At 41.4% G+C, this 12,559-nt stretch overlaps 1 protein-coding gene across 1 annotated transcript in view; it reads left to right on the top strand.

The window, feature by feature from the left end:
• Positions 1-589: 589 nt before the first annotated feature.
• Positions 590-12,559, top strand: part of LOC146977182 (uncharacterized) — a 21,346-nt gene continuing 9,376 nt past the window's right edge. The window contains exons 1-32 of the mRNA XM_085793161.1: positions 590-787; positions 2,119-2,264; positions 2,385-2,497; positions 2,630-2,769; positions 3,461-3,684; positions 3,781-3,887; positions 3,970-4,088; positions 4,178-4,313; positions 4,987-5,069; positions 5,147-5,266; positions 5,363-5,464; positions 5,553-5,711; positions 5,835-5,917; positions 6,542-6,686; positions 6,781-6,825; positions 6,939-7,106; positions 8,160-8,279; positions 8,391-8,501; positions 8,591-8,623; positions 8,719-8,856; positions 9,015-9,161; positions 9,260-9,394; positions 9,843-10,000; positions 10,089-10,233; positions 10,322-10,376; positions 10,478-10,544; positions 10,636-10,769; positions 10,853-10,896; positions 11,132-11,305; positions 11,414-11,568; positions 11,689-11,802; positions 11,899-12,014. Coding sequence (XP_085649287.1) covers positions 727-787; positions 2,119-2,264; positions 2,385-2,497; positions 2,630-2,769; positions 3,461-3,684; positions 3,781-3,887; positions 3,970-4,088; positions 4,178-4,313; positions 4,987-5,069; positions 5,147-5,266; positions 5,363-5,464; positions 5,553-5,711; positions 5,835-5,917; positions 6,542-6,686; positions 6,781-6,825; positions 6,939-7,106; positions 8,160-8,279; positions 8,391-8,501; positions 8,591-8,623; positions 8,719-8,856; positions 9,015-9,161; positions 9,260-9,394; positions 9,843-10,000; positions 10,089-10,233; positions 10,322-10,376; positions 10,478-10,544; positions 10,636-10,769; positions 10,853-10,896; positions 11,132-11,305; positions 11,414-11,568; positions 11,689-11,802; positions 11,899-12,014 — 3,797 coding nt within the window. The 5' untranslated portion in view covers positions 590-726. The remainder of the gene's footprint in view (positions 788-2,118; positions 2,265-2,384; positions 2,498-2,629; positions 2,770-3,460; positions 3,685-3,780; positions 3,888-3,969; positions 4,089-4,177; positions 4,314-4,986; positions 5,070-5,146; positions 5,267-5,362; positions 5,465-5,552; positions 5,712-5,834; positions 5,918-6,541; positions 6,687-6,780; positions 6,826-6,938; positions 7,107-8,159; positions 8,280-8,390; positions 8,502-8,590; positions 8,624-8,718; positions 8,857-9,014; positions 9,162-9,259; positions 9,395-9,842; positions 10,001-10,088; positions 10,234-10,321; positions 10,377-10,477; positions 10,545-10,635; positions 10,770-10,852; positions 10,897-11,131; positions 11,306-11,413; positions 11,569-11,688; positions 11,803-11,898; positions 12,015-12,559) is intronic.

The following is a 12,559-nucleotide window of genomic DNA, read 5'->3' as shown; positions in this document are numbered from 1 at the left end:
AACTGTATCTTCTGGACTTTGTGGTGTCACTGTGTCAAATGTGACTTGCACTTTTCCTGCCATCACTGATGTTGTTAAAATCCCACACGGTTCCTCATGTTTACATACACTGAGAGTTTCTGATGTTCAAAAAAAAAAAGTTTGTGATGTCTGCGTCAAGTGGCGCACAACATTCAAATGCATTCATTAGGTAAGTGCATTTTTATTAATCTAACACTTTAATTCATGACTAAAGTCACGGTGCTTCAAGTCCATTAAAATAACTCCCCTAAAGAGTGATAAAGAGAATAAAATAATGATTTTAAAAAGTTTATAATTAACTACATTATTTCCTGAAATGTGAATATAACAAAAGGTTTATCTACATTAGAAAATATGTAATTTTGACATTGATAACTTGGTTTACTGCTAAATGTTATTTTTTTTATTATCCTTGAATGATGACTGGGTAAAATTATCCAAACTCCCAGTGGCTGTTACATAGAAAATGAGTCAAGATATAAAGTGTTTGTCATCTATGTTTTACTGCTTTCAGTCTTTGGACCCTGGACGGATGCTGAAAAGAGATGAACCCAAAGAGGAGATGCTCAGAGGTCGATCAGTTGGACACTAGAGCACATCACACACACATCACACTGCCAGGCTCAGGGGGAACTAAAGAGATAAACTTCAGACTATTAGGATGTGTAGAGACTCACAGTGAGAGGTGAATACAGAAAAGTAAAAATGGACAGAAGGCAGAGAATTCTTCTGCAGCTGCTCGGCTTCACTGCTCTTCTCGCCTGCGGTAAGTCTCCTCCCTTTTAATCGAAATTTCAGATTTTTAAAATAACTTTTTGGTCTTTGAGGCATTTTTGATAACACAAACCGTGAGGTAGTCAAAGCTTGAACCTGCAAGAACTGACCTTGAGTTTTGGTGGAAAGTCACAAAAACAAAAACAGTAGAAATGAAAAAGGATTTTATTAAAACTTTCCTTATTCAGCAGTAGCCAGAGCAATATATTCAAACATGGATGTCAAAAGTTGTTGGTTTTGTTTTTCTTTTTTTTTCCCCCTCATTTTACATGACGGTATGTTTATGAGAAAAAAAGAAATTCAGCATCTTCAACCCATCAATGCAACGACTTGTGATATCTAATGAAATCAACTACTTAAATATGACATCTTAAAATGTGAAAAAAAATAGCTTGTATGAAAATTTAAATGGTTGAACTAGCATTGGGGGATTACAGAATATTATTTCAGTAAAAGTCCAAGTCTGTTGATTTAAAGTTATTTGTGCAGTTGTTTAATCTTCAAGTTATTTACAGCAGGTTTTCAGTGTTTGAGGTGTCATGATGTCGAACTCTGCATTAACACTTCAACTTTGCATCGGGGCAGATTTTCTTTGCACCCAGCGCAATGTGTGCAAAACATGTGATTCTGTAGTGTTTGTAAAGTTGTTAAAGTCAAACATTACCCAAAGATGTGGACAAGGAGCTGAGATTTGACTGACAGCACTGGACTGTGGCTCTGTCATGGGACTTTTATGATTGATGAGTATTTTAAATGATTCACCAGTTTGGGACATAACTCATCAACTGAGCAACTTTGTCCACTATAAAAAGGAATCGGATTTCTAATAGTCTGCTCTTCCTCTATATCTATTTTGATTTTACCCTGGATTTTTAATTGTGGTTATATTACCAGAACTGCAGGGAGGGGGCCTAGATCAGCCACAGCTTTGGACTTGGTTTTACAAAAGGGGAAAAGTGCAACAAACATGCAAAATCCAAGAATTACAACGAAAATGTGAACAAAGAGCATGAACAAATGAGATGCACAAGTTAAGCACACACAATCTTTATTATTTTGTCAAAATCCTACACTGAGGTATTTTGCTGTGTGGATTAGAGACTGGTGCTACTACATATGAAATTTAAAACAACATCTGATCGGGCTTATTAACTCAGTGAGATAAAGGATGTTGCGTGTTCACATCTCAACTAATGCAAAATGTACGTTAAAATGCCAATGTTTTTGTTGTTTTCCTATTCTGTCCCTTGTTGCTCATGATTTGAAATTTGTCTAAAATTGCCTGGCCCCGACCAAACTGTAATGTTTTGTTTGTATTTTCAGCCCAGTGCCAGTGTCAGCAGGGCTGGAGGGAGTACGAGGACAATTGTTACTTCTTTTCAGCCGATGCAAAGACGTGGCTGGAGGCTTTGGCTTTCTGTTCGGAGCAGGACAGCAACCTGATGAGCATCCAGGACGTTCATGAGAGGGTGAGACTGACAAACACAAACACAAACACACACTCACACAGCAGCTTTGATAAAGATTCACTAAATGTACTGTTGCCATGTCACACTCAAGGTTAATGTGTGTTTATGTGTTATTTCCAGCTGTGGGTGAGAACACAAATCAGCACAGAGATTTTCTGGATCGGCCTGAATGACCGAGGTGTAGAAGGAACCTGGGAGTGGAGTGATGGGAAACCATATATACAATATTTAGCGTATGTAAAACTGTTAACGTTAAAGTCATTAAATTCATAGCTGAATAATAAACGTTTAATGACTATGATAACTAATACACTTAATAACTGTAGAGTCAGTGAAGTGTGAGCTATTTTACTGGTTTATTCCAGATTCTGGATGAACAACCAGCCTGATAACTGGGGCGATGAGCCTGGGGAAGACTGTGGACAGGTGGTGGGAAGCAGCTTTGGACAATGGAACGATGAAAACTGCGGTGTAAGGCGGAAATACATTTGCAAACGAGCCAACCGTAAGTCCATCCACTGGAGTTAACCCGTGTTAAGACCTTTACAGAAAGTCGTAGAGCTGAAACTATGTTGTTAAGAGTCTTTTTCTTTTTTTTAAATATTTTTTTTTTTACCATTTAACCATCTATTTGAGTCCTTGTACAATGGCATTTATTATGTTAAATGTTATTCTGTACTTCACACTGCTTGGTTGTGGTGCAAACCTTAAAGGTACCCTTTAATGGTTTTGACCACTAGTGGCGCTATGAAGCCATGTTGGTTTTTATCTTGCATACACGTGATGTTTTACTGTTGCTTTCACCAACTGACGCAATAAAGACAAAGATGACTGTTAGCAGCTTGGATGCAAACAATACAGGCTAGAGCAAACAAGATTCAGATGTAGTAGCTTTTTCTAAATTAACAGGAAAATGGAAAATAAAAGAAAATACTTTAAAACATTTACTTGTATCTTGTGTAATCAGCATTAAATGTTTGATCCTTGTTAAATGGAGCTTCATCATTAAATATAATTACTCCATAGCATAATTACTGGTCCAAACCTCCTCTAAACCTGGGATATTGAAGTCTTTTTTTGCATTATCGTGATGTCATAAAACATATTATATTATATTTTGACTGATTCTGACAGGCATAGACCCTGCAAAGTGACAGGTCTAATCAAACATGTTCATTGTCGATCTTCCTCCTCAGCCAATCCTGCCCCAACGTGTGACTTGGCCAACGGGTGGAGACAGCACGGCTCCAACTGCTACAAGCTAAAAGCAGACACAAGGAAGAGCTGGACGGCAGCCAGATATGACTGTGTTTCAGAAGGAGGGGACCTGGTGTCCATCCGTTCTGTAGCAGAAGAGCAATACATCATAGGGACATTGGACTCAACGCACTTTGACATCTGGATCGGATATTCCACGCTGGTGAGAGGAAAAGTAGAACAGAGTAGAGTTTCTTTATCATTTAACATTGGATATAAAAGAAAAACATTGACGTGAACATGATCTCTGTTCCTTCAGAAATGCAACAAGATCTCATGTCAAGTTGAAGTGGGGAACGTTCAGTTCGCCTGGTCTGATGCTTCTGCAAATGGCTACGAAAACTGGGGTGCTGGTCAACCCACAACGTAAGAAAAAACACCACACACCTGCCACAGAAATTCAGACTATTTGTGCAATCAATGGTTTAAATGCTGTGTCCTCTGACAGGGATGCACAGTCTGGCTCATGTTCTGCAATAATCAAAGATGCAACAGATGAATTTGGGAAATGGAGGAGCCATTTGTGCAGACACGAGCGTCCTTTCATGTGCCAACGACCCCTGAACAGTAAGATGGATCGTTATATATAAAATTGCAATCATTTTATGGGAATTCTTAGGTTTTGCCCCTCTGACCTTTTTCTGTCTCACCTGCAGCCATCTGCCCCGCTGGCTGGATGAGCTTCTCCGGCAGCTGTTACTGGTTGGTCAGTAACACCAATCTACTGACCACCTGGCACGAGGCCCTCACCAAGTGCTCTGATATGGGGGCGCACTTACTGGTTATAAACAGGTAGGGAAGAATCGAGTGACAAAACTTTTGCTTTTTACAACTTTTACAAACAGAAACATTCAATTCTCTTGTGGGTTTTATAGCTTAAGCCTCAGTATAAATATATATATTTTTTAGTTTAAGCCTCAATAATAAGATTTTTTGGTCACAAATCACAACAATCCCATAGGCTATTGTAACATTATTAAGTGGAGACATGCAGCTCTATCATTCATTACAAGTTTTGTTTACAGATCAGCTCCAATATTCACCCCACTTTTAGCTCATAACCCCTGAGTAAAGTGTCAGAACCTCTTTCTGCCTAATGCTCCTTTAAGTTTAGTAACAGATGTTTATTTTTTCTGTGTGTAGCTGGGTAGGTCACACATGGCAGGTTTGTAAGAGCTAAAACAGCAACCTGCCATGGACTGGAAAACCAAAACAGTGAGCTAAAAGAGGCTAAAGTGCTCAGGATTAGAGTAGGACCATACATGTAGGGTTGGTTGACATTCATCGCAATCAAAACTCATCACACAACATAGTAACTCAACCTTTTGTTAATATATAATGAGTTACACTCACTGGAGGCATATTGGGTGTTTCCTGCTTGTGGTTCTTAATAATGGTGCTTTTAAAGGTGTTGATGCAAACGAAGCATAGTTCAGTGTGTCATTGTTCTGTTGTTGCTCTACAGTCAAGAAGAGCAGTTCTACATTAATGGGAAACTTCCAGACTTTCACCAGGTGGACATTCCTGACATCTGGATTGGTTTATCAGGTACTGCATGTTTTGATGCTCATCATGAAACAATACAAAAAGTGTTACATCATATTAATGTGATGTGTTGTTATCAGACATGGGCCAGGATGGAAATTTCCAGTGGGTGGATAAATCCAGCATGGGTTATACTAACTATCGTCCCGGCTGGCCGAGGAACACTGCAGGTTACTGGGACTGTGGACAGATCTTCACAGGTAGGACACACACACACACGCTGTCATCCTTGGCTTAAAGTGACACTCTCACTCATGTCTGTTTATCTGAGGCTGTGGTTGCAAATTCCCCTCCAGGAAATTATGACGGCAAGTGGGAAACAACCAACTGCTTCAAGAGCCTGGGGTACATCTGTGAGATGACAGGAGGACAGAACACGAAACCGACTGCAACTCCCGGTCAGTAGGATTGATTGATCATTTATTTTTTACATACTTATATTATTAAAGGTTTATCAATAACTTTTAAATTATCTTTTTGTTTCAGATTCCCACTGTGATGCTGGATATTTGCTGTACGGGGACTTCTGCTATCACTTTGAGACTGAGACGGTGAAAAACTTTGAAGATGCTGAGGCTCGCTGTGTTGCAGAGCAGGGTCACCTGGCCAGCTTCCACTCACAGGAAGAACTGAGTTTCCTGACCGGTGAGTGACAAAGAAGTCATCCATTATTAGATATAGAGAAGAATTACAGTATAAGGATGTAGAAATATTGTGTGAAATTTAAATCAACTCACTATTCTTGTTCTTTTGTTCTTTTATCTGCAGCTCACATGCCCGCAGGGGCCTGGGTGGGATTGAATGATAGGGCTACTGAAAACACCTTTGTGTACACCGATGGAACCCCTGCAGTAAGTGATGCAGCCAGAAATAATATCAATTACGAAATTGATTCCTTTTGTTACATTGTGAAAATGTCTCAAAATGTGTCTTAAAGGGATAGTTCAACATTTTGGCCAATTGGCCCATTGGCCCATTGCCCTAAACCTAACTGGTTGTTTATAACAGCGCTCCTGGGCTGTTAATTACTTGGTGATATCAGCTCATGCATTGCCCTATATAGAGTTGATAGATAGAGTTGTTTTCGAGGTAAAATCATGCAAAACCGCTGATGAGTGTTCCTGATGGTGGCAGTTTTTCGGCAAGCAGTCTCTGCATTTGCAAGTTTGATGAGGGAAACCAAGAGATCCCATTATCCTCCGTAGCGTAGCTCTGAGCAGCTTGCGGCTCGGCTCCGCCGTTCTAAAAACAGCTTGCACCAACAATTAAAGGTAACAAACCTACTCCTAAAACGATAGGGATTATGGCAATGGGCCAATTTGCCAAAATGTTGAACTATCCCTTTAAATATCTCCATTTAAAAAGTTCAAGGAAAGTCCTGCTTTTTCCTTGATGTTTATTTATGGTACAAAAACTGGACATGATGAAGCGGAACATGTGGATGTGAGCTGTTTTCTTATGCGTGTGGCTCTCAGGACTTCATGCTGTGGGCACCCAACCAGCCAGATAACTGGCAGAATGACGAGGATTGTGTTAACCTCAGAGGGATGAATCACCACGAGGCTGGGAAACTCAACGACGACTTCTGCACGGCCACCAAGGAATACATCTGCAAAAAAGGTCTCATCCTCTCATCTGTTACACACTGTAGATTTCGTTCACACGCCTCTCGTTGCATTTGAAGTTTACTGTTCTCTGTCTTTTCTCTCTACAGCCAAGGGACAAGGACCTCCCCCCCAGCCCCCAACATCTGGACCAGGTTAGCTAGATATTACACTACTCATTACACTTCCTTCATGGTGTGAGTCACATATCATCATAGTGTGTGTGTATCTGGATGTGTGCACATATTGTGTGTTGTGTTTGTCACAGGATGGGATCCGAAATGTGGTTCTTGGACGTCTGACCCTTTTAACGACTACTGCTACTTGTTCAACTACCTGTCCATGAGGTCGTGGGCTGAGGCTCGAGCCGACTGTGTCAACCAGGGAGGAGACCTCCTCAGTATCACCGATCCCTATGAACAGGCCTTTATACAGGGTATAACTCTTACTCTTTTTTTTAACACTTTATTTATAAAGTTTTTTAAGTTTAAACCACATATAAAAAAAACACAGACAATATACAACGAAACAAAAAGATCAGAACAAAACAAAACAAAACAAACTGCCAGCCCACAGAGAAATAAACATGTAAAAGTTACAGTTATGCATGTCAGTTCACACACTGAATCAAAAGTACACAAGTAGACTTTAAAGTCCAAAAAGTCCAAAGAGCCAGGTCCAATTGAAGACAAGGAGACTAGAAGCTTGGCTGTGCAAGCACAATGCAGACAGTACAAAACAAAATGAGACAGAATAATAGTGTCCAGTGTAACTATTCCAGAGGATACTCTCAACTTCACTTATTTCTGTATTTAAAGCAGATAACAGCGGCACGGCCGTTTCGGCTAATGCTGTGTTCAAGGCAGGCTTTTGAAACCGTAAGTTACAGCTTCAAGTCACAACTACGACTTGGTAGCGTTCCAGGTAACCCGTAGCTCGTGTTTTTACCGTCCTGTTGTCTGTGAAAGTTCCCTATAACGGCCACTCGTAACTTCCGACCCGTGAACTCGTACCAGATCGAACTGGTATGACTTCACAGGAAGGAAAAACACAAAGTACGAGTTTCCTTGAACGCACCATGAGTTAGCAGCCCCCGCCCTTGTCAGGCATCAATTGGTCCTCGTGCTACGTCACCACATTCACGCGCATCCCTTGGCTGCACACACAGCCCTTCATGCCGTTCTCTCCCCTCATTGGATAACACTTGTATCCCACAAGGAAAATTTTCTCCTCGGGTTACAGCAGAGCAGAGTGACGGAGAGACTCGTGTTTAGGCTGAAATACTTCATGTAAGTGATTGCTGACGGAAAATAGGACTATTTAGGACTTATATTAACAAAAACATTCCACTGATATCTGCTTTAACCTGGTTTTGATTGATTTTTTAAAGTCCATTTATTGATTCATCATCAAGAATAAATTTGATTTTTAGTTGAAAGTGTAATATATTGAGAAATAAACTCGATGCCCTTTCATTTGCATTTTGTAGCCGTGATCCAGACCAGTCCCACGGGGATCTCTCTGTGGATGGGCGGTCATGACTCTGTCACTGAGGGCGGCTGGGAGTGGACAGATGGTTCTCCTTTCAGATACATCCGCTGGAGTTCAGGTTAATTTAAACCCAAACACACCCCTCCATCATATCTGTCAGACTGCATACATATTTAGAAATTAAATTATCTTGCAGAAGGACTTGATTCCCTCTCATCTTTCTTCACAGGAAGCCCGGACGACTACTTTGGTGAAGACTGCCTGTCAATATATATCAACGGCGGCTACTGGAATGACGACAACTGTCAGAACAAGAGAGGATACGTCTGCGAGCGCAAAGGTGAGACAATGCTGCAAACTGAAAGTTAAGGCAATATTCAGTGTGTTGATGCAGGTTTTGTAATACTATACTGATGTTTCCTCTTTCAGGAAACAAACCTGAGCCCCCTCCACCTCATGATGGTAATGAAACCTCTTTATTTGACATGTTTTGTTTTTTTAATATGTTGTGAGTTACGATTCCACTATGACTCATTAATGATCGCTTTGTGCTGCAGGTTTCATGACAGCAGTGGTGTGTCAGGATTCCTCCGCTGTTCTCCACTGTCCACATGAAAGTGTCATCAACATCCAGTCTGCTTTCTTCGGACGGAAGAGCGACGACATCTGTCCACACCTGGATGGATCAGGAGGAGGTGCTGTACCGAAGAAACTGCTGTTATTTCTTGAATAATACTCCTTTTAATCTTCATCTGTCAATGTGCATCATCGCCTTGGAACTACTCCATGTAAATCTTCTAAAATTAAAGTAAATATTCTTATACGCTTAACCAAGCTCAACACTTTCCTGCAGGAAGCTGCACAGTGGAAGGAATTCTTCCCGCCTATAGAAAGGCGTGTGACAACCGACCCTTTTGCTTTGCGTACGCCCATGTGGAAGTGGACCCCTGTCCTTCCGTTTCCAAATATCTGGAGATCGTCTACAGCTGTGAACAAAAAGGTAGGTTCTCACTCTCCTTCTTCTTCTTCTTCTTCTCCTGGAGCTCTCTTAAGTCGCTGAAGTCGTCTGACGGTGTTTTATGACGTGGCTGTTCTCAGTGTGTCTGCACGGCCTGGGCGTTGAGGATGGGAACATCACAAGCTCCCAGCTCTCTGCTTCCTCCTCCATCGGTAGCTTCACTCCCAGCAACGCCAGACTGAATGGGAATTCCTGCTGGAAGCCTTCAGGCAGCCGTATGTACCGTCACAGCCATCACATGGACAAAATAATATTTACAAAATGATTGTTGAACATAGAGCAGGGGTGTCAAACTCATTTTAGCTTAGGGGCCACATTCAGCGGAGTTTGATCTCACATGGAGACAGGTAAAATAAAAACATAATAACCTATAAATAACAAGAACTCTAAACTTTTCTCTTTGTTTTAGTGCAAAGAAGTACATTATTAAGATATTTACATGCAATTTCAACAATATTATGCATCTTCTGTCTTTAATGTAATTTTCACACTGGCACATTCAATCCCATGGGCCGGATTGGACCCCCTGGCGGGCCGGTTTTGGCCCACGGGCCACATGTTTGACACCCCTGGATCTGACATAGAGTGACAGAAAAGTATCCTTCTTCATCCTGTCTTGTCATGAGCTGCTCGTTCACATAAATAAATTATCTCTCACTCCAGCAACCTCAAGTTGGATCCAGGTGAACCTGGGCCAGACCAGGAAAGTGACAGGGATAGTGATCCAGGGCTGTCCCCAAAGCGACAGCTGGGTGACTACGTTTAAGATCCAGCACAGTCTGGATGGAACAACATGGACTGATTACACAGCTGACGGGGAAGTGAGTAACAAACAGACCTGAATATTGCCAAGAGAGAGAGAGAGAGAAAGAAAACAGGCCGTCATTCTTGATTTCCTCCCATTTCCAGTTTTTCCCAGGTTCAGTAGACAGAGACACTCCTGAGACTCAGCTGCTGGGTACACCTGTGTCAGCCAAGTACGTCCGCATCCTCCCGCTGGAGGTCAGCGGTCAGGCCGGCCTTCGCTTCGATGTCTTGGGATGCACCCCCGACTGTAAGGACACTGAAAGATCTGTCCAGTGTGTTCACATTTAATCTCTGAGGGTCAATAATTAAATAACATTCATTCATTCATTCAACAGATGCAGTTACATGTGCTAATTTTCCCCACTTCTATTTTGCCAATGATCGAATGACGTGAGTAGAACCTGGAATAACGTCTTTACACCATAAATAGATATTAGATATAAGATATTTTTTGTAAAATTTCCATTTATTATTGTCTGATTCTTTCCCAGTGTCCACTGCCCGGCAGGCTGTGCCAAAGCTAACTACAATGTGCATGGCACTTCAGTATATCGTGGGGTAGGTGCCTTTACTGTCCAATCTGTATCATAACCACTGACTGCACAGTGCTAATTTTTAAAAAAGTCTAACACACAATCCTCTGTAACAGGACTCAAACATCTGTGCAGCAGCTATCCACGCTGGAGTGATACTAAATGAAGTCGGAGGAGATTGTACTTTGTTGAAAGCTCCAGGACAGAACTTTTACGCCGGCTCCACCAGGAACGGCATCACCTCCAGGCAGTGAGTGTCTGAGCTTTCAGACCCATCCATCTGAAATTTCTTACATTTTTGCCAATTCAGTAACAACTGATTGATTTCTACAGATTCGATGGAGACTATGATGTATCATACACTTTTGCCGATGGGGGTGAGTTAACATGCACTTATATAATCCTCTAATTTTGCAAATAAAATGTGTTTTTTTTTGTCTTATCCTATTCTATTTTGTCATTTTTGGGGTGAGTTAACATGCACTTATATTATCGTCTAATTTTGCAAATAAAATGTGTTTTTTTTGTCTTATTCTAGTCTACTTTGTCACTTTTGTCACATTCTGAAGTGCATTTTTATGTTGTTTTATTGTGTTTCCTCGTCTCCTGCAGAGCTGAGGTGTTCAGGGCCTGACTGGTATGAGTTTGGAGAGTTCTGCTACAAACCTTTTGGAGACAAAAAGACGTGGCACGCTGCCCAGGACAGCTGCAGGAGTATGGGTGCTGAACTTGTGTCCATCCTGTCGATGACGGAGCAGAGCTGGCTGGAGAGCTACCTGTACTTGGGTATGGATCTACAAATGTAAAGATTTAGGAAAGGACTAGGATCTGAAGGTGCGTGAGTTGTGTTTTGATTTCTGTGTTTCTGATGGCGTGTATTTCTGTGCTTTACAGCCACCTCTGATATGTGGACTGGACTGAGTGACCTGATGGTGCCTGGTATGTACACCTGGTCTGACAGGCACTGGACCAGCTTCACCTACTGGGCTCCAGGAGAACCCAACAACCACGACGGGTTCAGTGAAGACTGTGTTGAGATGGCCTATGACGTGAGACTAACACACCACTGAAACACATTGTACACCACAGGCACATTCATTTTAAATTCTAAATTGATTATTTGCAGTGAACTTCAGTTGTTTATAGATTCATTTCTCCTTTTGTTCCAGACCGGCCGGTGGAACGACGTGTCCTGCACAGAGCTCAATACTTACATGTGCAAAACCCGCAAAGCACATTACCCTCTACCCTCTGTGAAGCCCACCGTATACGGATGTCCTCAGGTAGCACACACTCTTTTGTGGAAAGTTTCAATGCTTATTTAGAGAGAGAGGCAGCACCCATTGCTGTGTATGTCTCATGTCTTTACTTCGTGTCAGGGATGGGATGCGTACGGCTACTCCTGCTACTTGTTGGAAGAGACCGCCAGGACCTGGTCTGAAGCCAAGGCCTTCTGTACAGCCCAGGACGGCTTCATGCTGCACATCGGAGACATGTAAGTCAAGTTCTTCAAATAGCAGAGGTGTGTTAGTACTGCATGTGCTGCAGGTTTCTCTTGGTTACTCAGTATTCTGCGCTGACTTCTATTTTATCTGATGTTTCCCCCTTCAGATTGGAAATGTTTTGCCATATATCTGAGCTATAACTTAGTTAACTTTAGTTCATCTGCTTCATTATTGAAAAATAAAAATAAAAACGGTTTAATATATGAAAATAATGCAACTCCTGAATGAAAGGGAGCAGAAAGAAGTGAACTTATGTAGTCTACCCCTTTTTTCTAGAAATCCTTTTACAAATTACATAACGTGTGTATCAAAATGGGGGGAAAAAAGAATAAAAATAAATAAATTAAAATAATGGCTGCAGACCAGCCATCAGTTTATCATCCTGGTAAATTTCTAGGTCCGAAACATATGTTGTTGTGTATATTTGCTATTGTCTTTTAACCTATCTTTTCTCCCTCACAGCCCCCCCCCCCCCCCATCAAGAAGCTTATGCCTCTTGTCAGGCCATCATTGTAAATAAGAACATGTTCTTAAT

This window comes from Trachurus japonicus, chromosome 12 (genome assembly GCF_045865225.1).
Source record: "Trachurus japonicus isolate A0001 chromosome 12, Traja_1.0".
NCBI classification, from domain to species: Eukaryota; Metazoa; Chordata; class Actinopteri; order Carangiformes; family Carangidae; genus Trachurus; species Trachurus japonicus.
The sequence above is the reverse complement of the archived record's forward strand: the minus strand, read 5'-3'. Positions and strand labels throughout refer to the sequence as shown.